The sequence below is a fragment of the Chondrus crispus genome, genomic scaffold (genome assembly GCF_000350225.1).
Source record: "Chondrus crispus Stackhouse genomic scaffold, scaffold_159, whole genome shotgun sequence".
Classification (NCBI taxonomy): domain Eukaryota; phylum Rhodophyta; class Florideophyceae; order Gigartinales; family Gigartinaceae; genus Chondrus; species Chondrus crispus.
In genome coordinates, this window is record NW_005179027.1 from 3,902 (window position 1) to 28,859 (window position 24,958).

General features: G+C 52.1%; 6 protein-coding genes; 1 reads left to right on the top strand and 5 right to left on the bottom strand.

Annotated features, from left to right (window-relative positions):
* The first annotated feature begins 3,323 nt into the window (after positions 1 to 3,323).
* On the top strand, positions 3,324 to 9,696 carry CHC_T00002843001 (hypothetical protein). XM_005713941.1 is given in 2 exon segments: positions 3,324 to 9,521; positions 9,522 to 9,696. 1 exon segment carries the CDS (start codon positions 3,324 to 3,326, stop codon positions 9,519 to 9,521), a length of 6,198 nt encoding a protein of 2,065 aa, XP_005713998.1. The 3' UTR covers positions 9,522 to 9,696.
* A 1,378-nt stretch (positions 9,697 to 11,074) lies between these two features.
* On the bottom strand, positions 11,075 to 12,903 carry CHC_T00002844001 (hypothetical protein). XM_005713942.1 is given in 4 exon segments: positions 11,075 to 11,210; positions 11,211 to 12,194; positions 12,195 to 12,373; positions 12,506 to 12,903. The coding sequence occupies 1 exon segment, from the start codon at positions 12,192 to 12,194 to the stop codon at positions 11,211 to 11,213; it is 984 nt and encodes a 327-aa protein (XP_005713999.1). The 5' UTR covers positions 12,195 to 12,373; positions 12,506 to 12,903; the 3' UTR covers positions 11,075 to 11,210.
* Positions 12,904 to 15,330: 2,427 nt separating this feature from the next.
* Positions 15,331 to 15,546, bottom strand: CHC_T00002845001 (hypothetical protein). The gene has a single exon (XM_005713943.1). It carries the CDS (start codon positions 15,544 to 15,546, stop codon positions 15,331 to 15,333), a length of 216 nt encoding a protein of 71 aa, XP_005714000.1.
* A 455-nt stretch (positions 15,547 to 16,001) lies between these two features.
* On the bottom strand, positions 16,002 to 18,479 carry CHC_T00002846001 (hypothetical protein). XM_005713944.1 is given in 2 exon segments: positions 16,002 to 16,145; positions 16,146 to 18,479. The coding sequence occupies 1 exon segment, from the start codon at positions 18,477 to 18,479 to the stop codon at positions 16,146 to 16,148; it is 2,334 nt and encodes a 777-aa protein (XP_005714001.1). The 3' UTR covers positions 16,002 to 16,145.
* A 209-nt stretch (positions 18,480 to 18,688) lies between these two features.
* CHC_T00008625001 (Serine/threonine protein kinase) lies at positions 18,689 to 22,949 on the bottom strand. XM_005713945.1 is given in 2 exon segments: positions 18,689 to 19,322; positions 19,323 to 22,949. 1 exon segment carries the CDS (start codon positions 22,947 to 22,949, stop codon positions 19,323 to 19,325), a length of 3,627 nt encoding a protein of 1,208 aa, XP_005714002.1. The 3' UTR covers positions 18,689 to 19,322.
* A 1,627-nt stretch (positions 22,950 to 24,576) lies between these two features.
* Positions 24,577 to 24,942, bottom strand: CHC_T00002847001 (hypothetical protein). The gene has a single exon (XM_005713946.1). It carries the CDS (start codon positions 24,940 to 24,942, stop codon positions 24,577 to 24,579), a length of 366 nt encoding a protein of 121 aa, XP_005714003.1.
* Between the last annotated feature and the right edge of the window lie 16 nt (positions 24,943 to 24,958).

Sequence of the window (24,958 nt, forward strand, 5' to 3'; positions counted from 1 at the left end):
ACGTCCCGTCCGCCTCGTAGTCCACGCGCGCCACCTCCTCGCCGCCGCGGCCCACCACCGCCTCCGTCGCCCGCGCCTTGCGCACCACCCACAGGCTCGGCCGCCCTCGCGCCCGCGTCGCGCCCCCGCGGAACACCTCTACAAGCACCTCCCTCCCGCCGTCCTCCTCCTTGAAGATATCCTTACTGTTTTTCTTGAAGACATCTGATGTGAACAGAGTTTAGCGGTGGGGTTTGTGTCAGCTCTTCATTAGACCAGGCTGGTGTACCGGTTCACCAATAGACCAACCGATAAATATTTTACAAGTGGCAGTCATTGATTGTACGATTTCAATAGAACAGCGTGCGCGTTGGAGATGGCCTAAGGGGATTTTTAGGGGTCAGGACTAAATTTACAGGTATACAGGACAGGTCAGGATTGTGAATTGTACACGTGTACATGGGGCTCACCAGACTCTCTGAGAGTGACCTGTGAAGTACACGTGATTTGTACTCCGCTATAAATCTTGAGTGTAAATCTTTAAATGTATACAGTGGGTCGGTACAGTACAACGCATCGTGTCTCACCTGCTGTGATGTGTGAGACAGAACGCCGACAGAACGTGGGCAGTATGATGTTGTAGTGTTTCCGAACTGTAAAGGTGACATCAACACATGGATGCGAAGGAATCTGAGATTTTTGGGAAAATCCTTCGGCAAGCAGAACAACTTTTGGGATCCTGCGATATCCACTGTAATCTAATGTAAGCTTGTCGTACCTCTGCCGCCGGGCCCCCGCGCTTGGGCAGATTTGATGGGCATACGCTGGAAGCGCTGCAAGCCAAATACCACCCGCCACGCCTCTTTTGAGCGAAACGCCCTCATTTTCCAGCCTTCTCCTCGGGCGAGTTGCTTTTTTCGTTTCAACATCGGCTGGAGTCCACCCTCTACATTCTCTTCGAGCTACCCCTTCGTTCATCGTGTCCTTCTCGCTTTCTTTTTTCTCTTCCCTGTTACTCTCCTTGCTCGTTCCCGTGTATTCTTGCTCACTCTCTCTCGCTAATCCGCGTGGCAAGGCCCGCAAATCGGCCCGTCTTGCATCATGGCCCCCATCAAGCCCAAGCGCCCTGTCGCTGTGGTACGTTGTGACCCTGCCTACATCCATCTACTTTCGAAACCTTGTCAACGTGGTCCAAGCTCGTATGCCTTGCCCACGCGATCGCGGACATGTCACATCTTCATATCTTATATTCTTGTTCTGATTTCTAACTAGCTGTTTTGACCACCTCCTTTGAATTCTATCATTCTTCCACCTTATTTGTTGCAAAGGTCCCGTTCTTACAAGCTTTCATCGATGAGATTGTCAATGCTGGTACCGAGGACGACCTTTCCCGCGTCCTTGAAAAATTTGATTCTCCGAACCACTTCGAGCGCCCGGAAGAGCGCTACCTTCTCAATTGGTGCAAAGTCCTCAATCGTTTTGACGAAATCCTGGAACGTTACGTTTCCGATCGTAATATTCTCGCCAAGCCCTCGTCGGCCAAGCACCAAGACAAGTCGGCCCACAAGTCGCTCCATCGCGAACGGTCCAAGAGGGACAAATCCTCATCCCAGTCTGAAGGGCCCTCAGATTTCGTCTCATCAGCAGCCCAACAACACCCGGCCGCCGTCGATTCGTCGGGTGCGTCGCCGAAACGCGATCCCGAACCGGAGAACAAGCCCTTGCCCTTTTCTCCTTCGTCCTCACTAGTCCGCCTCGTTCTTCGAGTCACCCAGCGCCTCATTCGCAACGCATCCCACGACTCGCGGAATCTCTACAACTCTGTCGAGCATCTGGGTGCCTTGCTAGCCGATGAGAATACGGCCATCGTCCTGCTGACGCTTGAAATTCTGAACATGCTCATGCAACGATCACACAAGATTCGTTCCAGCAGAAGCCAGATTACAACAGAACTCTCCGATCGTCTTCTCGACTTGGCTGGGGGCTGGGGAGGTCGTGAGAACAGGTTAGGTCTCCTCGATTGCTGTTCGTCCAAAGACACGGAATTGTTACCGCGCCATGGCGGGAGGTTGTGCTTTGAGTATACAAGATCAAAGTCCTCTTCTGCAAATCCTGCGACACAGACCGACGGGTCTCCAAATCGAAGAGAACGGCAGCATGGTTCTGGCCCACTTGAGAATGCCGCCGTGAAATCCGTACTGCAAATCTCCCCTAGAAACTCTTCCTCTCCGATCCCTCTCGCTGCCGACGAACCGGAACTTGATATCCCGCCAGATGCGGAACCTGAGATTATCCTCAGTGGTTTGCAGTCTAGGATAGTAATTGATGATGTCAGCTTGTTTCGAGGAACCGAGCGATGGCTTTTGTCGACATTTGCGCTTCGTCACCAGGTACCTAAGAGCAAATTGTTCTCGTTGCTATGCGCCTTCCGCAGAGCAAAGGCATTTGTTGAAGGCAGAGAGGCGCGCATTGAGCTCACTGTGATCCGGTTGTATGCCCTTACAACTCTTTTTCAACTACAGCCGATACCCTCAAAGGCGTACGACTTAATCACAAAAGAACCAGAACTCATTCAGGATCTAACTTTTTTGGCGAGCGGGAACAGCAGAGACGGAGTGGAAGACGTCCCGCGTTGTCTGCGAATCATTGCTGTCCGTTGCATGACCGCTATGTCCGCAGAAAGACCCCGCGCCGCCCTCGTAATGAGCGCAAGCGGTGGGAACCTTCATCACGGTGCCCTTCCCAGCTTGCTACGAGATGAAATCGCTTTCCTGTTGTCCACCTCAAACAATCTTCTCACGCCTACAGACAAAGCCAGGGTGGAACTGCTATCTACTGAAGCAACAATCAACGAACAGCACGATTTGGGATATCCTGGAAAGCTTGGCAGGGGTCAAGGAGGACTTACTCTTTTCAATGAATGTGATCGCGTTTCAGCGAGTGTGCAACGCACACACATGACTGAGGCCCTACTCGCCCTCGTACACATTTTGGCTGTGTCCGGGGGCTCGTCTGGTGCCACCCCTCTAGCTAACTCTGGTATCCTAGCTACGCTAATACCGCTGCTGACTGATGCGGATGGTCGCCATGCGAGAGTTGTATCTCAAGCCATACGAGCAATGCAAGCTATTCTTGAGAGTTCCCCTCAATCAGTCGGTTGTCAATTATTTAAGGATAATGACGGTCTGGGATTAGTGGCGGAGAGAATTGCTCAAGAGGTAAGTCTAGACGACATGAACTTGTCTGAACAGGAACGGGAAGCGAGAGACGAAAAGGTTGAAGTTGAGGCGTTGCAGCGTCGGGGAGAAAGCCGGGCTCTATACGAAAAACTTGGACGTTGCCAAATGACCCCTCAAGAAGCCCTGGATCATCCATCGCCTAGTGCCAGCACAGCGTCCCGCGGACTCCTGCCTCACTCGAAGTGGGCATTGATTCGGACATTACATCAACTTTTGCTAGGGGCGTTAGGGAATGGTGGTAACGAGGTTCGAGAATTGGTCGTGCAGTCTAAGCTTCCTTACGCGCTTAGAAAAATTTTGGCGCAACCTTTCTTGCATGGGGGCAATTTGTTTCAATCGGCCGCAAGCGTGACAACCGAAATTGCTCATACGGAACCAACAGCAACACCAGATCTTGTGAAGGCTGGACTAGCCTCGACTGTGCTGAGGACCATCGGCGTCGGGCTGCCCCCGTGCGGAGAAGCCGTGCGGTGTATTCCAAATATATTGGCCGCACTTTGTCTCGCTCCCACTGCGAAGAAAGTTATTGTTGAAGCGAAACCGTTGAAGCGATTCTTACTCAGGCTCGCAACTCCGTTTTACACTCGAGCACTCCACGGTGAAACCCCGGTTTTAATTGGGAGCGCTCTCGATGAGTTAATGCGCCATGTGGAACCGCTACGAAGTCATGGCAACGAGGCTGTAATTGAATATTTGCGGCTTTCGGCAAAGTTCATTGAAACTGATTCTAAAGGTTTTAAGAGACTGCCAAGACCGAACTCTAGCCCTGGGGACGTGGTTCGAGGGAGCAACTCTGCAAACGTTCCTACTTCTGATGGGAAGCCATCCGGTACTGCTCCCGGACAAGTTGTATCTTTGAAGGGGGATTTGGATAGAAATACCCCAGATGGGGTTCTACTTGAAAGGATGAAGCTTGCTGTAGCAAACAATTCCTGTCGCCTGGTGGGGTTCGCTCAAGGCAGCTCAGAACACCAGCAAGGCATCGTGGATAACGGGGGTTTGAAGTATATGATTCAGCTTCGCGATGCCCCAGCTTTAGCCTCCGCAGAGACATGTATTCGAGATGGACAATCGTCAGCTAGACATTATCCAACTCCTGCGAATACTGTGCATTCTCTAGTTTCTGCTCTCAAGACCTTCGGCTCGCGACATTATGCCGCTCTGGTAAGAATTTTATTTTCAGTAATACTCGAGGACGCAGCCGTTGTGTTGAAGATAGCCAAAGATTTAGATGAACGGTGGCTACCAGAGGAGGATACTAGTGAAGCTGTGGACATCGAAACTCAAGAAATAGGACAGTATGTTTCAAGACAAGATTCATCTTCTGACTCTGGAGCAAAGTCAGTGGTCTCATTAGGAGTGCAACCGCATTTGCAGTCCATCGAGATGAAAGAAGTCGACAAGCCATCCGAAGCAACCAGTAGTTCAGAGGACACGAAAGAGGCAGTCACTTCAAATGGCCAAACAAAGAATCGCGTCGAATTGCGAGAGAAAATGAGGACAGCACTGAAACAGCTACGCGTGGCTGTTGTCCTTCTCACTCGGATGCCTCGTGGTGGCTCTTTAAACACCCTAACCTCCCCAAGCGTATGGGAGGCTTCAAGGGGCTCTCAAGTGGCTGCAATTGTTTCGACAGTGGAAAGAGCTGCCAGATATCACCTCGCAGTTGTTTACACTGGTTTAACATTGAGCGCGGCGAACGATGGAGATCTAAGTAATGCACGAGTAACTGCTACCTCAGACCCTGAGTTGAAACCAATCCGCCCGGAGCAATGTGAAGAGATAGTTGGGAACCTCGGGAAACTTTTCGGAACCTCTATCGAAACAAATCCTGATTTCGTACAGGCTTGCCAGCGCTACCGAGTACCACCGGAAGGTTACGCCCCACTTCGACAGAACGTCGAGGGTCTTGCTTGGTGCCTTGTCACGTTTGCGGTAGCAGCGCAACGTCTGTATTCAGTTCTGTCGAAGGCGTTAGTTTCCTCTCGCAGACTGCCGCGGGGTCTACGATATGGGGCTGGCGCGAAGTCTGTTGCGAACGCCATCGGTCGGATATTCGCATTGCATTTAGTAGCAGCAGTACCTCTCTGGGATGTCAAGGTGATATCCATGGGAAGAAACCGAGTTGTGGCTGCGTGGGATTATTTGCGTGGAATTCTGATCGAGATAAAGGGAACTCTCTTCGGAGAAGATCATGGAATGACCCAGTCCCTAATCTTGAAATCCTTCCTTGATGCCGGCGGAGCTGATGCCCTGCTACAAGCGACAAGGCCGTTTTTGATTGTTCAGGCTGCGACGTCGAAGAATCTCACAGAAACTGAAACTACTCGGGCAAGCAAGGTTGCGGTGAGAGCGAAGATGGAAGAACTTCTAAAGAATAGTTCACTCTCAGTGTGCTCATACCTACTGGCAATTGGAGATGTATACGATCGTCTTCCAAGGGCTTCGTCGTTGATGAACACGGGAGGACTTTCCGGAGGATTGCCCAGTGCTGACGGAGAGGACACTGTCATGTCATCTGATTCCGTGAGAAATCAAGCCCATGCTATTTCGAAGATCGCCGTCAAGGAATCACAGGTACAGGCTGATGCTCAGTCCGAAGGATCAACAAAGGTTCAGATGCGGTTTGAAGATCTGAAGTCATTGCTAACTAGTCCTAGCAGGAAGGATGCATTGAGAGCTCAAACGAACAGGCTGCGGGAAGAAGCATTCGCACACTGTCATGAGGCTGCCATTCGACGAGTGGCTTCTGATGTCTGGAATACGCTTTGCGGATTTTTGCACTTGCTTGCTTCATGCCCAGGGCTGCTAAATTCTGGTGCATCGCCGATTCCTGATTCTCCTGGTCGCCGCACAGAGTGGGAAGCACGTGACATTCAGCGCAGCGCTCTAACTGTGACCCTTCAGCTTCTAACCAGCGTAACGAGCCACCCGACCGAGCTACTTGCTGCATTTAGACCAGATGGCTCTGCAATGTCCGATGTTCTTGGGATCGTTCATACCACGTCAGAGGTTGCGGCCGAGATGGAAGGGAAAAAAGGTACAGTGCCAGTGAAGACCAGAGGTCCTGAGGAGGATGGTGTGCCCGAATCGCGACAGTTTGATCCTCCCCCACTGCGTCGTCCTTCTCCTGACCCTGAAAATTTACGAAGCCTCGTAGAGATGGGCTTTCCGGAGCGCCGTGCTGCTTACGCACTTCGACGCACCGCTCCAGCTGGCATTGAGTTCGCCATAGAGTGGCTGATGACACAGATGGATGAAGCAGATGATGCCCTGCAGAGTGACGATGCAGAAGAACCGAGATGGCAAATATCAGCTGCTGAAAACACAACTGACAATGGCGAAACCAACAGAAATCCAAATGACGACGCGGCCGATGAAGGCGACAGCAACAACGAGGACGACGATAATAGCAGCGAAGGCCGTAGCCAAGCGGAGGATGAGGAATCAAATGGAAACGCCGATGTCGTAGAGAGTGATGGGGCACACAATTCTGAGCAAAGTTTGGATGTTGCAGATGACAATCATGATGCCGATAGTGCCATGGAGGATACCGAAGCGGCAGATGTGGATGTTTCTGAACAACAAGATCAAGGCATCCATGACGAACCAGCCGCTCCTGGTTCTCCCAATTCTGGTTCTCCTATGTCCACGGGGCGTGGGAGAAGTCTTGGGCGCTCACGACAGAAGCCTCACCGAAAACCATCTACAGCGAAGAGGAAAGAGCTACTTACTTTGAATGTTGCAGCAGATCAGGATGGGCGGCGACTGGTCGAAGTCGCCCTGTTCAACGAGCTCGCATTGTTATCTGGCGCTCTGGAGAAGTCTAGTGCAGTTCCTGATTCTGACATTCCTCTATATCGCTCCACAGCTGCCGGCCACATTGAGATGAGCAGCTCCTCAGATCTTTTGAATGGTGGCAAACCACAGGACATGTCTGTTCGCACTGTCCCCATACCGATCGAGTCTTTCATTGCCAAGAAGAAACAACTTTTCGAGTCTCTACTTGACGTCACTAGAACAGTAATAGAAGCTTGTGATCAACATGAGCATGGGCGACATTTTCCGTATTTGGCCATTGAGCTACTTTCGGTCTTACAGAAAAGTAGTTCTTGGCTTGAGAAAGGCTCAACGGAGTTTGCGGAGCTTGTACATAAGGGCTTGAGGCTTGCTTTAGAGCAGCAATTGGGTGACGGTGGTCTTCGGCATGGATTGTCGGGCCAGACGGCTGCAATTTGGTCCCACTATGGGGGTAATCGTGCTAGGCGCGCTCTGCAACAATGTGGAACTTTTCGACTTGGATACGAATGTCTGGTGAGATCGATTGATGAGTGGGAGACCGCGACGGCAGTTCCTTTGGTAGATATCGAGGCCACTCAACCTATCAAATACCTCTCAATAGAGGAAAAGAAGCAAGACATGTGCGATACAGTCAGCAAGAAACTGGCAAAGACTACAGGTGAATCTAATGCTGGCAGACTTGCTTCTACGAAGCGATCAATGCGGTCAGTGACGAGGTCGGAAGCCGTCAAATTGAAACAAATTACAACTTGTTTGCTCTTGTTGGATGCCTCAGTTCGATTTGAATCCACAGACAAAATCATTGAGTCTTGTAAAGAAGTAGAGAAGGTGCCAAAGTCGATTTCTGCGGGGAAAGATTCCGAAGAAGGGGACCAAGAGAAGATGGACACCGATGAAAAGAATAGCGAGCTGGCCAACCAATGTGAGGATGATTCCCAAGATCCGGGTGCAATGAATGTCAGTGAAGCGAGGAAGGCGCTGAGCGAGGTTATGCGCGATGTTTTTGGGACACCGTCATCAGCAATGGAAATAGACGCTGTGCCTGCCGACGAGGAAGATGTTGACTTGGATACCCTTCATGATCGAGCCCAGGAGTGTAAATCAGTGCTCGTCGATAAAGCAGAAGTAGAGATAATGGGTTGGTTGTCGAAGAAAACGGAAAAAACGATCTCTAGTTCTTTTCCGACAGAAGCTCTCCTGAGCCACTGCCTTTCGCTTCTGAAGCTGTGGAACGGAGTGGAGGTCGGAGATGCGCTGCTAGCAGTGCTGCAGTTGCTGGGAAGCTTGACTGCGGATTGGGGGCTAGCTCAATCAGCCATCGACAGCGGATTAACATCCGAACTTTTGAGGCTACCACAACTCGAGTCGCACAAGTCCCGATCCACGAACTGCAAGGTTGCGCGAATGCTGACACGGACGATCCTTCGTCACCTCATCGAAGACCCGGAATCGCTCCATGAAGCAATGGTTTCGGAACTCAGAAGCATTTTCACATCTAGCCAGCCGAGAGCTAGAGTATCCTACTCCATGAAGTCGTTGATATCTGCAGCTTCGCCGATGATAGCCCGTGACCTTCAATGCTTTCTTTCAGCCCTAACGAAGAGCGTTCGCACAACTAATATTCGTACATCAGACTCAGATGGGTCACAGGAACTGGAGCTTAATGACTACAAGCAGTTAAACACAAGCGAAATGGAATCTGTGCTATCTCACCGTTCGAATGTGAAGTCGGTCATTTCCGCAATTTCTTGTCTTCTGTCGGGTACCGTTTTGGAGCATGAGTCAAGAGAACATCAAGACTCTCGTTTGTCCGCGACTGAGACACTGACAAATAATGGAATAGAAAGGACAGCGTTTGCTCTGGAACTGTTGACGGACTTTGTCGAGTTCTCTCAAGTCGCGGCAGTGGCGTTTATCAAAACCCCATCACCGACATCTGATATCTCGGGATCTGCTCTCGACTATATCATTCAGAAGTTTATTCCTTTTCCAGAAGCTCCAGAGACAAAGAACGTAAGTTCCCAATCACTTGCTCGGGTATCCTCGGGACGCGAAGAAGTGTGCATTGCAGCACGTAAATTGTTTCTGGCACTCTGTTCAAAGACAGCAAACACGCACGAGGACGCAGTGAGAGGTCTCGCCAGGGCAACCAAGCGTGAAGCTGACAAGGAACACGCTTGTGCGAATGTGATAGCTGGGTTGGCACAATGTATTGTGCCGGGGACGAAGTTCAGGGTTTTACGCGTCGTGCTTGAAACAGACTTCGCGAATGACCTTGCTCGGAGCTTGCAACGACTGGACCTCAGCTTTGAGAAAAATTTTGAAGTTGCATCGAGCGTCTTGCGAGCCATCACGTTGATTGGAAGGGCTGCAACCTACATGGCTCGACACGATGACGAGAATCCTGACGACACACCTTTCGGGACCAGTAGTCGTGATCCATTTGGCTTGCGAGTGCAAGACGACGGATTAGGTCACCCTGGAGGTTTCATGGTGCTGTAGGGCTGTGAGGAGGGTGGGCACCTGAGTTTTCTCGGATGTCATCACCGCGAGGAAGTTAACGACTGTACATAACTTAGAGAAGAGGATAATACCTGATTAAACTGACTAAACTTATTAATGACGAGGCTTCACAGGCCCACCTCTGAATCTATAAACTTCGAGCTCCGACTCCACGCAACATCTGTGTCATTCCATATCACGCAATTCATCGGAGGAACAAGAACAATCCTCTCACTGCTCGTTTTCGAAGCACGGGCTCCGAGCCGGAGAGCGACTCGACAGAGCCTAGGTCCGGAAGGTCTTCGAACTGGGGCTTCGGTGACGCCTTAGTGTCCCCAGAGACGGCGTTTGTCGTTGTAGCGATGCCAGTCGGAGCAGAAGGTGGGGACAGAGGCGGAGGCGTGGTCGCATGGATGGCACGTGCGCGATTCGCTGACGGTGGCGTCGTTCAGGGTTGCAACCATGGGGGCCGGCTGGTCGTAGACAGACACGGACTCGACCGATGGGGAGGGGGTCGACTACCAATATAGGACAGTGCAGTCGAAGCGGTGGCGACCGGCAGGCCGTTTTACGGTAGATCGTTAAGAGGAAGTGGTTCGTCGAGGGTGCACGACGCTTTGGCTGGAGTGACGAAGGAGCGCTTTGCTACGATCACGAAGCGTTGCAATGCCACGAAGAAGCTTTCTTGTATCGCCACATGAAAGGCGATTCAAGACAGGCACGAACGGATCAAGCAGCGCTTCGACGAGTACGATGTTGTCGACAAACGCAAGAGCCGTATTGGAACTGAAGTCAGGGACACGGACGAGCTAGTTACCAGTATGGCAGCACACCCAGAGGACTTCAGGTGGCGTTAAGTGTTGATGGGGTCTTGCGAGCGGTCTTTCTGAGCAGTTTTGCAAGTGGCTGCAAAAAGCCGTAAATCCCATTATCCTACAGTGCCTGGTTCGATATAGTGCCGTTTTCGGCCCACTAACTCAGGGTAGCACTATATCGCGACCCCCCCCCTGTAGCTGGTTTCACCGAAACTGCTGGGGATGCCAATGATAGTTTCTAAATCGTGGTCTATATTTTCGAATATGTGGTGTATATTTTACCCAACTGCTAGACTTGCTCTTGGCCACAATTTCTTCACCGTACCTGCCCCGGCAAAAACACCTTAAAAACGTCGGGATACCATTTTTGAAGACACTGAAAGTACACGAATCTACTGGAGTTGAAACCGCCAGTTTCCTTTTAAAACTGGCGGTTTTAGTTTAGAAGATAGCGTTTCTGCACGTTTCAAGCTTGCTCAAGAAAAGGCGTCTTTGCCACGCACTTCTAAAAACGGCCGGAAAGGACTTGCAGTTCTCACTAAAATCTAACCTTCCATAACGAAGAAGTCAGGCACGATGGTGAGGACATCTTTTTCCTTCCTATCGAGAACGCACAAGTACAGAAAAAATAAGTTGAAACGTAGCCTCCATGTGTTATTTGACCTCATACGAGGTAAAACGTCATCTAGACACTGGAAGGCGTCTTCTGCGCACATGTAGAAGGCCTTTGATAATCCGTTTCTGAGTGCTGGGTGATATGTTTACAACAACAACAACAAAATCCAACACGCAACTATGCCATCGCAGGACCGAAGCACACACCTATCACATCGAGACCGCCCTTCATAAAGTTAAAAATTCTCAACGCCACAACTCATTCTTCCAATTCTACACTGACGCTGTTCTCCTCACCCTCTTCGCTTACCTCGGGTGTGGGCGTCTGTGGATGTGGACAAGATTCCAAATCGTCTATGGCAGCTTCTGTATCATCTGCCAATTCGCGAAGCGAGGCATATTTCTGCCCCGTGAAGTCGTCATCCCATTCACAAGCAGAAATTGCCTTATCTATGTTTTGCCTTGCTCGGCGAATATCTTCCAATCCTTTTCCTCTTTCCGACGCTGCTCGCTCTAAGTAAGCCCGCGCAATGGTTTCATGTATTGCACAAAGCACCTGGCGCGGTGCAACATCACTGTTTTCATCATCTGGATGAACGTCGAAATGTCTCGTAATCCTAGTTCGAAGCGCTTCTGCTCGAGAGATGGTGGCATCTGGCGTGATTTCAGCGGTACAGTCAGTGGAATCCAATTTTCTCATACACGAAGCCACTTCCGCCTGAGAACAAAATGAGCGTTTTCGAGACTGTGCCTTGCGCCTATGACTGAGAAAGCGCAGCATTATCTGCAGCTGCATAGAACCTAGTCTCATCCAATTGAGCCCCGCGTCGAAACTGCCCATACGCAGCATATCGTCTGCATCGTTGTAAGCTTTGTAGGCACGAATAAGACTGTCACATACTGGCTCTTTTGCTCTCTGCGAATGTGCGGCCGCAGTGAGCAGGCAGATTTCGAAGGAAAGTTCTTGGTTGGTTTCTGTGTATGCATACATTGCTACACGTGCTTCGTGGAGGTGTTTGAGTGCCACTGGAATGTTCTTCTGAACAAGAGCAGGGTCCCGATTGAGGAGAAGGATGCCACTTGCCCATACATTAAGAGTTGCAGCCTTTTTGGCATTCAGGCGCTCTCGACCCTGCATGAGAAACAGTGCCTCTTGGCAATGTCTCAGAGCCTTTTCATGATGAGAAGTGATCCAGTGACGCCGAATTTTCTCCTGGTAGTAGTTGGCGAGCAGGTAATGCATTTCGATCCGCTTATCAGGATGCAAGCCTGATAAGCATTCCGGTTTCTCCGCGCTCCCCCCAAACTCTCGATCCAATACAAGCAGAACTAGATCGTAAACATCAGGAGACAGCACCCGAGTGAAATCATCTGAGTCTGTAATAAGCTTGAGCGCATTCTCGATAATCTCCGTTGGCGAGCCTAGTTTGCACAAAAAGAAAGAGGAGTGAGGATAAACATATCAGCAGGGTTAGCGCTCTGGTTGATAGGAGCCTCTATGCCGAGCCTAGCAGCCCCTATGAAGAATAGACCGAGAAAAGGATATCAACATACCGACAGCCAAGTCTTTTTCAATTGCTTCTTTTGTGCAGTCGTCAGTGATGTGACTTCCCATGGAGCTGTCGCTGCCATCGCTTCCAGGGCCTCCGCTATTACTCGCTGAGATATTCTCCGGATCGCCGATCTCTTCTCCGCTGCCGCCGTTATGACTGCTTGCCGGATGGTCGCTTTCCGAATGAGGCGGAAAATAGCCCGTCCCAGATTGACTGGAACTAGTTGAACTGGAATCGGAGCTCGAACTTGAATGAACAGTGCGACTTCTACGTTTGCGGTTAGATTCGCGTGTGGAGATCCTGACCCCATCATCCATCGTGACGGAAACGGTGACCTGAGTTTTGTAATCATGCAAGCGGACGGCACGACGGCCCGTGCCGGTGTCAGGCGGCGGGCTTTCTTGTCTTGAATGATTAGTCCTTAAGGATCTATTTCGAGTGCTATTCGGGGCGCTGTGCGTAGGTGGCTGGTATGAGGCGCTGCGCGACGGGCTAGAATCGGCCACGGCGTCCGGAAGTTGGGCGACGAGGTTGGCGGCATGGACTTGGAGCTGGCGATTTGAAGGACTGGGCAACGGCGTGTGCGGGAGCTGTTGGGCGGGCATGTCAGCGGCATTGGGTAGCAAACCGGAGAGGGCATGTGTCGAAGGCGTCGGCGGGCGGTTTGCGGTTGAGCTGTAGACTGGAGTCTGTTGCGGGCTGTTGTAGTGGTACGAGTCTTGCGGGGGGGTAGGTACCCGATGATGGTCGTGGTCGTACGGGCAGCGCGAGGAGACGGGTTGCGGGAGCGGGGTAAACGGGCTTGGATCGACGGGAGCTGTGACGGAGAAGGCGGGCGGAGTAGCCGGGGTGATGGCGGGGGGCTGAGGTTGGGGCTGCGGCTGGGGCTGCGGCTGGGGCTGAGGCTGAGTCTGGGGCTTTTGCAATACCCATGGAAGCCATCGGGAGCGGGAGCGACGAGGCGGAGACTTGCCCGATGGGTTTGGCGGTGGCGGTGGTGCAGGAGTTTGGGCAAGCGGGGGGGGCTGTGCGAAATTTTGATTTCCGGCGGGGTTGGGGTTGGAAGGGTATGTAGTGGGGATGAGTCGTTGGTCGCGGGGAGTGGTTTGGTGGATGGGTTGGTCGGCAGGCACGGGAGCCTGGTTTCTGCTGCGAAGGCGGAGTTGACGGGGAATGAAGATCGGCATGATTGAGGGCGCGGTCGGCGCGTGCGGAGGCGAGAGAAAGACTGAGCGCAAAGGCCGGGGCTCGAAGGTTGAACGGGTGTCTACGGAACGTTGGAAGAAAGCACTTCGGCGAGCGGATGACGAAGGGAAAGAGGCAGCGAGCAAGAGCTAGGTAAGAATAGGACGAGCGAAGGGGGCGGAGGCAACTATACGTTTGAAGGTACATTAACACTGGCGCAACATGAGCATGGATACTGTAAGCCTGTTTACTGTACAGTGCATTACTGTACTGCACAAGTACAACCTTTATTGCCCGAGACTAAAAACTGTTTAAAATTTGAGAAATTTCCTTCGACATGTTGTCGGAGCGCCGCTGGTAGCCTTCTGCCCTTGACCTCTGAAAGTCTTCCAAAGTCATGTCTTGACGTATGTAGTACATACTGTAGGCCCAGGACCGTATTCCTGCACAGCACTGGGCGAAGAATTTTGAAACTCTATGCCATAATACCAGCGCACCTAAACTCTCCGTCGCCATTGTTACGCAGTGGCATAGCGCACTGCTGCTAAACCTGCCACGCACGCTTCCCATCGTCCATAACGAGACAACTTTTACCCAACCACTATTGCATGACAATACAGTAGCGCCTCCGCGCCCACCGTGTTGCCACCCCTTCTAAAGCGTCTCTTGAAGCACCCTTTTCAAAAGTACCTTTACTGCCTCCTACACACCGCAATCGATATATGCCAACACCAAGTGTCTGGCCAGCTAGTCCAGACGACCCTCGTTTTACCATAAATGCGGTTAAAAGTTATTGCACCCATTACAAATACATTAACTCAAATATTTAATGTAATATTCTTAAACGCCATATTTTTGAGGCCTCTTTGCATGAGCCTGCACGATAAACAAGCGATCCGTCAGTTCTTTTGAACTTCAGCCTCGCCTCTGAACACCTAGATGAGATTTTGTCTTGCCGTCTGCCGAATATATAAATGGTTGCAAAGGCACTCACACCTCAATTTTGACGTCTAAAAAGCATTTGATGGACTTATGTGCGACACATCGCGGATAAAAAAACTTGGAAAAAAGCGAGCGCTTCTTGTCCACTTTCTAGAACTCTAGCTACCCTCCGAAGGGTAGAGGCTTCGTTTCTCAACTCTGAAGCGCCCAAAAGAGACTGTCACAGCAAGTATTCTTACAGTACGTGCAGCTGTCTTAATTCTTACGATATAAAGTGCCCCCTTCGAGGTCAATTGACCTCATCTTAGGTCACTTGTCATCTAGAAACAAGGTGGAATCTCTACTTTCATGGTATCCACCCTCCTGTCCATCCAGGCCCTGCTGTTGTTCAGTACATCAGACGCTACCGCATGACACATCTGCGCCACTCACATAGCACAGTTATGCCAATTGCTCGATGATGCGCTTCAACAATGGACACAGCTAAACGGCGGTATGGAATGGCACTGGATTCCAGAGCTATTACCGGTTAACATCTCTCTGCGCGCAGTATGTTTCATGCCAAGCAAGTTAGACATTATGCATCCGGAATGCATCATGACGCTGTCGACGTGAGTGGTCACACTACCCGGGAAAGCGTAATTCAAATATATCGAATACATCGCTCGGAGCTTGAGCCATTCGCCTTTCGTGCCCCAGCTACAGACGCGGGAGAACGCCTTGTTCTGTTTGGAAGTGAACCATACTCGTTTTGTAGTGCGCATTTCGGATGAACTCAGAGAAGCGAATGAATTTGTCATAAAAAGATTGACGACCTCCAGTTGAAAAAGGCGGACATGGTTGGCTTCGCACATGTGTGAAAATTATAATGGCAGCGGTGGCTTTTTGAGGCAGATGATGGTCTTTCTGTAGCATCAGCTCCCAGTTGCCGATACGCTGTGCAGTGACTAGTGGCCCTCCTTCCTTGTACTCACTCACCGATTACACCTAAATATATAAAATCGGCAATAGCTTGTCATGATTATACAGAACCGTAACGTGCTGAAATTCCGTACCGGCTCAGACTGCATTCGGGAGTTGATATTCGCAAGGGATCGCTTTCGAAGCATCTGCTGCTGCCCGGGGGCAGGAAGCATGAAGTCATCGTTTTCAATGCGGGAGAGTACCAAGGTGAATATACGAGGAGATTGAAAAAGCGGTCTAACCGGACTGCTTCGCGATTCGGTTGCCTCGTAAAAATCGTGTGCAGGTGACGGACTTGATAAGGTCACATCTCTTCAGCACCAGGTGAGTTTTTTTGTTTCAACCAGCCTTGTCAATCAGGCCGGTGAAGGCCTGCAAGTTCTGAGATCCATTCGAAGGTTGTTTTGCTGTTCATGTTTTTTTATCATTAATATGTGCGGGGCTGATGCGGAAGATATGTACAGGAGGCCTGTGCAGAAAGGGTGCCTCGGCTACAAGCTAACGGCTAGGTATCCTTGATGGAGTTCCTTTTTTGATACAAAGGCTCAACCTCACCCGAGGCGAGCGCTTAATCTCAATCGCTGAGACAGTCGTTTCACTTTGGATCCTGATTTTGAGGCGCCATTATCCCGCGGAGAGGCCTTCTTGTCTGGAGATTCTGACTTAATGGAACCGAACGGAGCCTTGGTAACAGAAACTCGCGGAAAAGAAAGGCGAGCGAATATCCTCCTGGACATAGGTCTTTCTACTCGCTCGCGTTGATGAGAGCTTTGTTTCTCTGTGTCCGTTGCTGCACTGCCAGGCGGTGCGTCTGCTGCCAAAGTATTAATCAATTCATCTCCAGCTGTATGCAACTCGGGATGCTGGGTAAGAGGAAGTTTTGCAAGAGAGTTTTCGATCCAATCTGCGGCATCCACCGCTTCCATTGCATCGGTTGACTGGGGGGCCAGTTTTGCCATATCAACCAAGAACAACACAGCTTGCTCCTGAACAATGCGTTGACCAGTAGAGGAAGCATCCTTAGTGATGCTGAGAGCGGTAACAGCTGCCTTGATGGCACCCTCTTCCACCGCTGACAGAGCACCGTTGCAACTCGAATCTACAAAGTTGCGGAGAGCACAAAGGCCTGCTTCAAGTACCATGACGTCCTTGCTTCCGCATTGGTTAACAGCCTGAACGACTGACTCTATGCCCCCGTGGTTGATCACCCATGACCGATTCTTTTCATGCCGGAACACAGCGTTACTCAGCGCGGAGACCAACTCTCTTACGACATCTCCGTCCTTGAAAAACTCCTTGACACAGGCTATCAATACTTGAAGCCCCGATGTAACCAGACTACGGTTCGATTCTTGCAAGCAAAGGCAACGAATCAGGGCAGAGGCGCTTGAGACGACAGGTTTGGACTTTGGGTGTCGTTTGATGGAAGCAATGGCAACGTGAACGCCTCCGAGTTGTCCAATCTTGGACTGCACCTCCCCTCTATTCAGAGAGAGCCGGGTGAGAAGTGAGAGACAAGTTTCCAAAAGAAGAGTATCGTCGGGGTCTCGGCGTATTGTGTGGATGAGTGATCTCATGATGGACTTCTTCTCGGCATGTCCTCCCTCGTTCAATTGAGCTGGTTCGTCAACCTCTCGGCCCTTGTTATTACAGGATGTACGTCGCTCAATTCCCAGGCTTGGTATCGTCTTGTCCGAGCCCGCGCTGCTCGACACCGACGCAACCAGGGGCGACCTGCCAGGGCACAATGCAGCTCCATGACTGAAATGAGGAGTTTCACTGAGCGTTAGCAACTCCTCTTCATCAACGACAACATCGCCATCTTCGTTGAGAAGTTCTTGCACTTGATCCTCACCACTACGCTTGGCCCTCGACGCTGGGGACAAGGACAAGCCAACTTCCGAATCTCCGGTCGCCATGAATAGAGTATCGACGTTAAGCAATCGCTGGGTATTCCTATCATCATGTCTACATAAACTCTCCAGCGCGAGCACGCATTGTAGACGCAATTCGCATGCGCGCGGGCTAGACGAGGCTCTGAAGCGCAGCAGGGCTGCGGCGACGGCCTCAACGGCACCCTCATTCCCTGCGATGTACTGATTGACCTGTGCGTCAGCTGTGAGATTCCTGACCATGAGAGCGCCCGCGCTCTGTATCCTGTCATTGTCGGGAAAAGTGTCCATGCCACGGACGACGGCCGCAACGGCAGATTGACGCGCAATCCTCCTCTTGCGATGCGTGCAGCCGAAAGCGACGTTTGCGATGAAGACGGCGGCGCGATACTGGACGCGGTGATCGGCGGCATGCTCGGCCATGAGTTCAAGCGCAAGGTCGACGGCGCCGTGGAACATGGCGTCGCGACGCATGCTATCCGTGACGGCGAACGTGCGCAGGACGGTGAGGCCGCGAGCGACGACGGTGGGATGGGTGCGGAGGCGGCGGATGCAGAGGACGACTGAATTGACGGCGTCGGTGCGGACGATGTCGTCCAGCAGGATGGGCCATTTCGCAGCGAAGAGGGTGAAGGTGGAGAGAACGTGCTCGGATTCGTCCGGTGAGGAGGCTTGGAGGACAATGGAGGCTTGGCGGGCGAGCTCGACGGCGCGGGTGGCGAGTTGGCAATGAAGGACACGGTCGTCTTCTGCGTCGTGGGCTAGGCGGGTGTCGCCGAGGAGGGCGTTGATGAAATCGGCGCGGGCGGGCGAGTTGAAGAGAGTGGTGGAGGGGGAGGCGAAGACGGAGGTGACGTAGTCGAGTGTGACGGGATCGACTTGGTCCGGGAAGGTGGATGGCGGGCCGTCGGAAGCGGGCTCGGGCTCGTGGCCGGGGGGATTGGGAAGGGCTAGGTCAGGGGGGTTGTGCGCAGATGATCCGTCGGTGCTCATGATGAAAGGAGACGGGTTGGACCCGGGGCCGGCGGTTTAGTCGAGGAAGATGGCATACAGGCGGGAACGTTTGAAGGAAGGGAGCCGGGGTCAAGAGGACTTGGGGAGCGTGGGATGGCGGGAAGAAAGACAGGTGAGGGTAGACAGGGTCCCGCGATGGTGGCACGCAAGTCGCGGGACAGAGGGTGAGGGTGGGGAGGCAGGAGGGGCTAGTAGGTGAATTTTAGTTATTTTTTGTGGGGACGAACGTCAGGGTCCCGCTTGTCCAGGCGTTGTACAGATGTGTTTGTGTTGAAAAAATCGTCTGGCGCTTTCGACTGGCAGGGCCGCCTTCCTCTCCGCCGGCGGATTCATTTCCCGCCGCTTATCAAAGCCGTCGCAGCAGTGCGAAGTCCTTGTCATGTGGCTTTATCATTCATCGAGGCCTCGCTTTTGCCTCGGCTCACCAAGTTTTGCCGCACAACGAACTTTATTTCATGCCATTCATACGCATTGGCCCTTGCTGTCAAGCCCCCTTGCTGTCAAGCCCAATTAGTTATACTGTACATACCCTGCACTACAATCCAACCCTCGACGCTGGGACATGCCCATAGAAATTGTTTGAAAGATGCCATGCTGGGACACGAGCACCTGTACACAACCAACCCCCCTCTCCCTACGTTCCGCTCACGACCCCCCATCACATCTTTCAAATAGGTTCTGCAACCTCGTGACGTGGACAAAACCGTTTCGTGCAACAATGTGTCCGCAACGCAAAGTTATTGCAAACGTGCCGGAAACCGTCTTGTTCCACGCTCTTGTGCATCATTGCTATTGATATTGGCGAGCCGCCCCGACCCAGTTTCATTCATCTTTGTACGCCGCTTCTCTATACAAATTGTACACTGATGAATAAAACTTGTCAAATTGCTCTTTGCTCGTCCGCCCTTGTCTCTCGAACAACACGCTTGTGAGTACTTCATCAAAACGCGAGATCGTGATCTTTGCAACAACCACCACATTCGCCTTTGCTCGTTTGTACTCGCATCGCAGCGTAAACATGTCTCCAGACATCTTTTTCAGCGCACCGCCTTTCACGTAGCTGCAGCCATGGTCGATCAGTAATTCTTTGATCGCCTTAAAACATCGCTCGGGTGCATTGTGCGTTTGGAATTGAGTTGTGCTTTTCGTTTCCAGTCGAGATGACGATCTTCCCAGCAACTGTCGCTTGGCCGAGTGTATACCAGGTAGCCTTCCGAAGAGAGACCGCGCTCCCGATTGCGATGCCACTGTAGCTTTTGTCAGCGGTGGTTGACTCGCTCGGGATACTTGCACACCTTCTTTGGCATCACTACTGCTACCGCCCTGACTTGTCGCTGGTCCCGTTGCTTGAGACTTACTTGCCTGTGAGCCAACCATCTCGCTCTCATTTTCAATCGCTTCTTTCTGCCGCCCGGCGTCAGAGGTCATCGGTGAGCTTGATGCAACTACGGAGTCATCCCTGTCTGCCAATGCCGAAGATGGCGAAGTCTGCAATGTTCGCAACTGTGCCAGATTGTAGCTCTCAATTTCAGTAAGGGTCGCACCTTCTGCCAGCGTATTGCCACTAATGCCGCGAATAGGTTCCCGGAGCCCTGTGCCGTTTGTTGAAGACGTCTTTTCGGATGACAACCCGTTGGAGCTGGATGATCCTGCGTTCTGGTCACTACCACCGCCACTACCTGTCAGCCATGATTCGGCACCTGACGTTGGGATGCCATGAAAATCTTCTCCTATGCCCAACTTCACGAACTCAGGCGTTGGCTCCAGTCCGGGCAGTGGACCTACTCGCCCCCGAGCTGGAGATGGTATACCTGCAGTTTCACTATCTGTAACGCGAGGGGACGGGATAGAAGAAACAACAGAAGCAACTAAATCCTTCTCAGTAACCGGCGTACGCCCATTAGGTGAGAATCGACCAGGACTCACTGCCCTTTTCGGGGGTAACATCTCCTTAATCATATGCGCAGGAACTGCTGACAACACAGGCCCTTGCCCTCCGATACGGAGTCCCTCCGCAGGCAAGGGCGCGTGGTTAGTCGCAAGTACCGGCAATTTGCTGTTCATTCTGGGTTCCGTCATTCCTTCAACTGGGTCGCCCACGGGCTTACCGTAATTGTAATCGACTGCAGTTTCAGGATACCCGGTTAGAGAGCTGATTGGAATACTACCTGATGTACCGTATAAGACCGGCTGAGCAGGCCTCATGTTCTGCTGAGGTAGCCTTGTCGGCTCTTTCGCAGGGTCTGGAATATCTGCAAATCGGACAGCTCGCTTCGTAGGAAGAAAATCGTTGCCTAGATTTTCTGCTTGCAGACTAGTCGTCCAGATCTGATTCAGCTGCCAGCTCTCCATATTGAATTCTTCACTGTCCGGTACCAGGTCAAAATCCCTTGCCGTTCTGTTACATTGAACCTTCTCTGCTTCGCTTCTTAACCATTCTCTGCTGTAATCTTCCCTGCACGCATCGTTACCACTGCCTAACTCGGAATACGGCTCTTGCCCCACATGCGTTCCGATTGGCGCGGCATTCTGACCCCCAACGTTAAGAGATTGCCACGAACGCAGTACGGAGGATCTATATGGACTCGGGATAGACTCACCTGTATCAGACATAAATGTATTCACGTGTCCCCCTGCATATGCTATAGCATTCCAACTCGGTCTCCTACTGTCTCTTGGATTTACGATGTGTTCATGTGAGCTGGACCGTTTCACTCTTGGCTGCTGGACGCCTTCCTCTTTAAGTGCGTGTTGGCCGAACGCATTATTCCAAAGTTGCTGTTTCTCAAGATCACGTGCATACCCTTGCGTGAAGCCCATACTCTTGGTTTCCGGTAAGGATCCTTCATTCGACATGTCATTTACGACGCCAAGTCCATTTGCGACATTAGGTGAAGACTTGGCGCGTCTCAGGGATCTAGTCAGGCTCGTATCCGGTGAGGCAAACCTTACTTGTCGAAGATGTGAACAATGGTAGACTTCGTAGTCCTCTAACTCTTCAGATTCATATTCTTCACTATGGTCGCCCGTCATAGACGTTGCATTGCTTGTGTTCTCTTCCCTTTCGAGAGGGTATGTGTTGCCGCTTGCTGGCGTGGTGGAACTCGCCACGTTCATCCCGGAACCCAAGTTTTGGCGGGTACTCTCAAGTCCACGTGTTTGAGGGGCAGCCTGCTGGCCCGCGTCTGATGCGGTAAACTGAGACGAATATGCAGCCAGTAGATCACCTTCCGCAGTGTTAACGCGATCGCCGAAATCCAAGCTGTCTACAGTCCGGTGCTTCAAGGAAACAGGACGTGTCTCCACCGTGCCAATCGGCTGTGTGTGAGGCATATGAGGGGTATGGTAGTCCTGCCCAGGATATGCAATTCCTTGCTGCAGTGCATGCATACTTCGGCTCTGTGGGTTTCTGTGCATTACTGGTGTCAGGGATTCTGATTCTCTTGTAAGCACGGCAGTGGAAAGAAACCTATGGGCCGGGTTCTCTCCTGATGTGTCAATCACGGGGGGTGTTGAGTTAAAGGAGTAGGATTGTTCGTTAAACCATTCGTGCGCACGAATTTGCTTCAATGTGTATCTCTCCTTGGGGTCAACCTCGAGCATATTTCCGATAAGGTCAACTAGACTGGCGGAAAACCAATCTGGATACGGGACATTGCCGTTGACAATGTCGTGAAAGAGGTCTTCTGTCTGCGCGGAATTAAAAGGAAGATGGCCAGCTACAAGGTTAAACAAAATGACGCCGCAGGCCCAAATATCAACCTTGGAGCCGGAGTATGTGCCGGGAGAATGCTCGTCGTCCAAGCAGACGATTTCGGGGGCAACAAAGTTTGGCGTGCCGCATTGCGTGCGCATAAACAGGGAGGAAGTGACGGAATTCATAAAGCCGGTGCCACCACCAGCGCCATTTGGACCGCCTCTTTTGAGGTTGCAGAGGCCGAAGTCAGTAATCTTGAGGATTTTGTCGTCAGTGATCATGAGGTTTTCTGGTTTAAGGTCGCGATGGCAGACGCCTTGTTGATGGCAATGCTGGAGTCCGTCGATGAGCTGTTTGAAAAAGTGTCGCGCATAAGGTTCTGAGAGTTTTGTGTATGCTCGAATTTCATTGAACAGCTCGCTTCCCTCGACGAGCTCCATGATGATATAGATCTTGGATGAGGTGGTGAGGACGGATTTCAAGGAAACAACGTTATCGTGATCAAGACATCGCATGGCGCTGACTTCTTTGCGGACCTGGCGACTGTTTGTGTTTTCGCGAACGTCTCGCTTGTCCATTATCTTGCAGGCATAGCGGTCATCGGTGCCCTGATGGACGGCAATCTTAACTTTGCTGGTGGCACCTGAACCGATTGTTTCGGTGAGGATGTAAGGACCGACGCGGACACATTTGTCGCTTGGTGGCAGGCGTTGCGGGCGGACGTATAACGGATAGGGGTGGGTAGAGGCCATCAGGTCTGGAGAAAGGGCCTGGGGAGACACAAGGAGGTGGACAGGAATAGAGAGAAGGCAGCGGTTGGTAATGGATATATTGAAGAAGGGGAAAGGGGGGAGGGGAAGGGCAAGTATGAGGTCGGAAAGGGAAGGGAATGCGGACGACGAAAGTGATTCAAGTAGACGAGAGTGGGAGGGGAGGAGGGGGAAATGAGAGGGGCAAGAAGGGCCTGTTTGAGGCGCGGCAACACAGAGTTCTTTTTTAACCCTGCATATGGTATGGGGGTGGGGATGGACATACAGTTGAAGAAGGAGGGGGGGAGGTGTGTATAGTTTATGGGGGTGGGAAACGGAAGATGCGGGAAACGGAAGGAGAGGTTGAATAGAGGAATTTTAGATTCTGATTTGTCAGGGATATGAGAAGGCGGGGGCTTTCGAGGTGGACTGCTGCATTGCAAAGGCTGCGGATGGTAGAAAAGGCGCGTGTGCGGTCGGAATCGGCAGAGTGGAGTGTGCGTGGAGAAGGGGTTAGCGGTGGATTCTCGAAGTTTGTACGTTTGCGCGGGCCAGTTGGACGGCGGGGATATGTCGGAAAAAAATGCGGCAGTCGGGCCAAATCTCGGCAACGCCCCCCGAGATGATGAAGTGGAGGTCTCGACAGTTCTTACACCGCGATGCGTCAAACAAGGTACACAACAGTCCACGAATGTTTACACCGGGTGCTTTGTGGGTTGTCGCTGACGAGCGGCATCTAGAAAAGACGCCCCGTCTCGCAAATGCAACTAACCTCCGGGGCCGTGATCCGCCTGTGTACGGTGACCGTCCCTGGCGACACTGCTGTCGCTCACCGATATCCTTTCTCTAAATTTACTTTCCTCCCCGATGACGCCCCGCCCTTGCTGCTGACGGTCCCGCGCCCACATGGCACACACCTGCCCGCTCTGGCGGCACTGCGGAAGGGTGCAATTTTTGCATCCCAGCGCATGGGGGGCACAGAAAAGGCATGCACGCAGGTCCGCACCATATCGCATTATGAGTCATACCCGGCAATGGCCCGCCCTACTCCCTCCTGCACCGTTCCACAGAACCGTACACAATACATGCGCCCAGCAGCCCACCCCACTCGCTTATCTCCCTCCAATCATAGCTCCTCGATCTCCTCGCGTAACCAATCGCCTTCTCCGAGCACGTCGCGCTTCGTTGACAATTGACTAAGTGCCTTTAACCATCAGTGTTGGTCCCGCCATGCACTTCCACCAAAATTGATCCAGTCCGGATCATGATCTCATGATCCGGACTGGATCAATTGAAAGCATCAAATGGATCTCGGGGAGAAAGCCAGCAAGGCATGGCAACACGACCAACTTGCACCATGCTTACACCTCAGCGGCGGAAGACTTACACTGCGCGCCGACTTTGCTTCGTCTCGTGAAAGGAGGCAGGAGCCAATTGCGTTGTGAAGAGATGTTCACTCTTCGTATCGCGGTATCGCTGGGTATCGCGAGTGCCAGTCGCTCGACCCCACCCGCTGCCAGTCACAGCGCCCTTCTCTCGGAGAGAAGGGCAAGGCGTCTACGGTAGCACCGCGTCGCTGCTTCCTCCCGGCTAATTAGCCCAGGTAGACAACGGATACCGAACAGCAGACTTATGTCACTGGGTTATCGTGCCAGTCGTGTGCACTGTGTAGAGCATCGCGAATCTTAACTGAAAAGCAGCGCGGCAGTAACCGTAGTCGAATTTTGCCTGGATCGTCTCGCGTCTCGGGTGGGGTGGTCGTTTGTTTCTTCGCGGGCCGCCTCCCACCATTCGCCCCCTTGTCTTCTTTTCCATTTTTTTTTCCCTTTCTTACGTCGCTCTTCTGCTCACGACCACGGCCCGCTGCCTCTGCGCTCCACCCCATCAAAACCTTCCCCTCCGCCGCCTCGTCCCCACGTCTTCCCCGCCGCTCCGCCTCCGCTCCCCCGCGCCGGGGACATCCAACCTTCCTCCACGTTGACCCTCTGCACCTCATTTATCTCTGCATGTCT

Bases quoted from the DNA above. Each gene is read 5' to 3' on its own strand.
- CHC_T00002843001 (XM_005713941.1), top strand. From the start codon at position 3,324: ATGACCCCTCAAGAAGCCCTGGATCATCCATCGCCTAGTGCCAGCACA.
- CHC_T00002844001 (XM_005713942.1), bottom strand. From the start codon at position 12,194: ATGCATTACCTGCTCGCCAACTACTACCAGGAGAAAATTCGGCGTCAC.
- CHC_T00002845001 (XM_005713943.1), bottom strand. From the start codon at position 15,546: ATGCTACAGAAAGACCATCATCTGCCTCAAAAAGCCACCGCTGCCATT.
- CHC_T00002846001 (XM_005713944.1), bottom strand. From the start codon at position 18,479: ATGAGCACCGACGGATCATCTGCGCACAACCCCCCTGACCTAGCCCTT.
- CHC_T00008625001 (XM_005713945.1), bottom strand. From the start codon at position 22,949: ATGGCCTCTACCCACCCCTATCCGTTATACGTCCGCCCGCAACGCCTG.
- CHC_T00002847001 (XM_005713946.1), bottom strand. From the start codon at position 24,942: ATGAGGTGCAGAGGGTCAACGTGGAGGAAGGTTGGATGTCCCCGGCGC.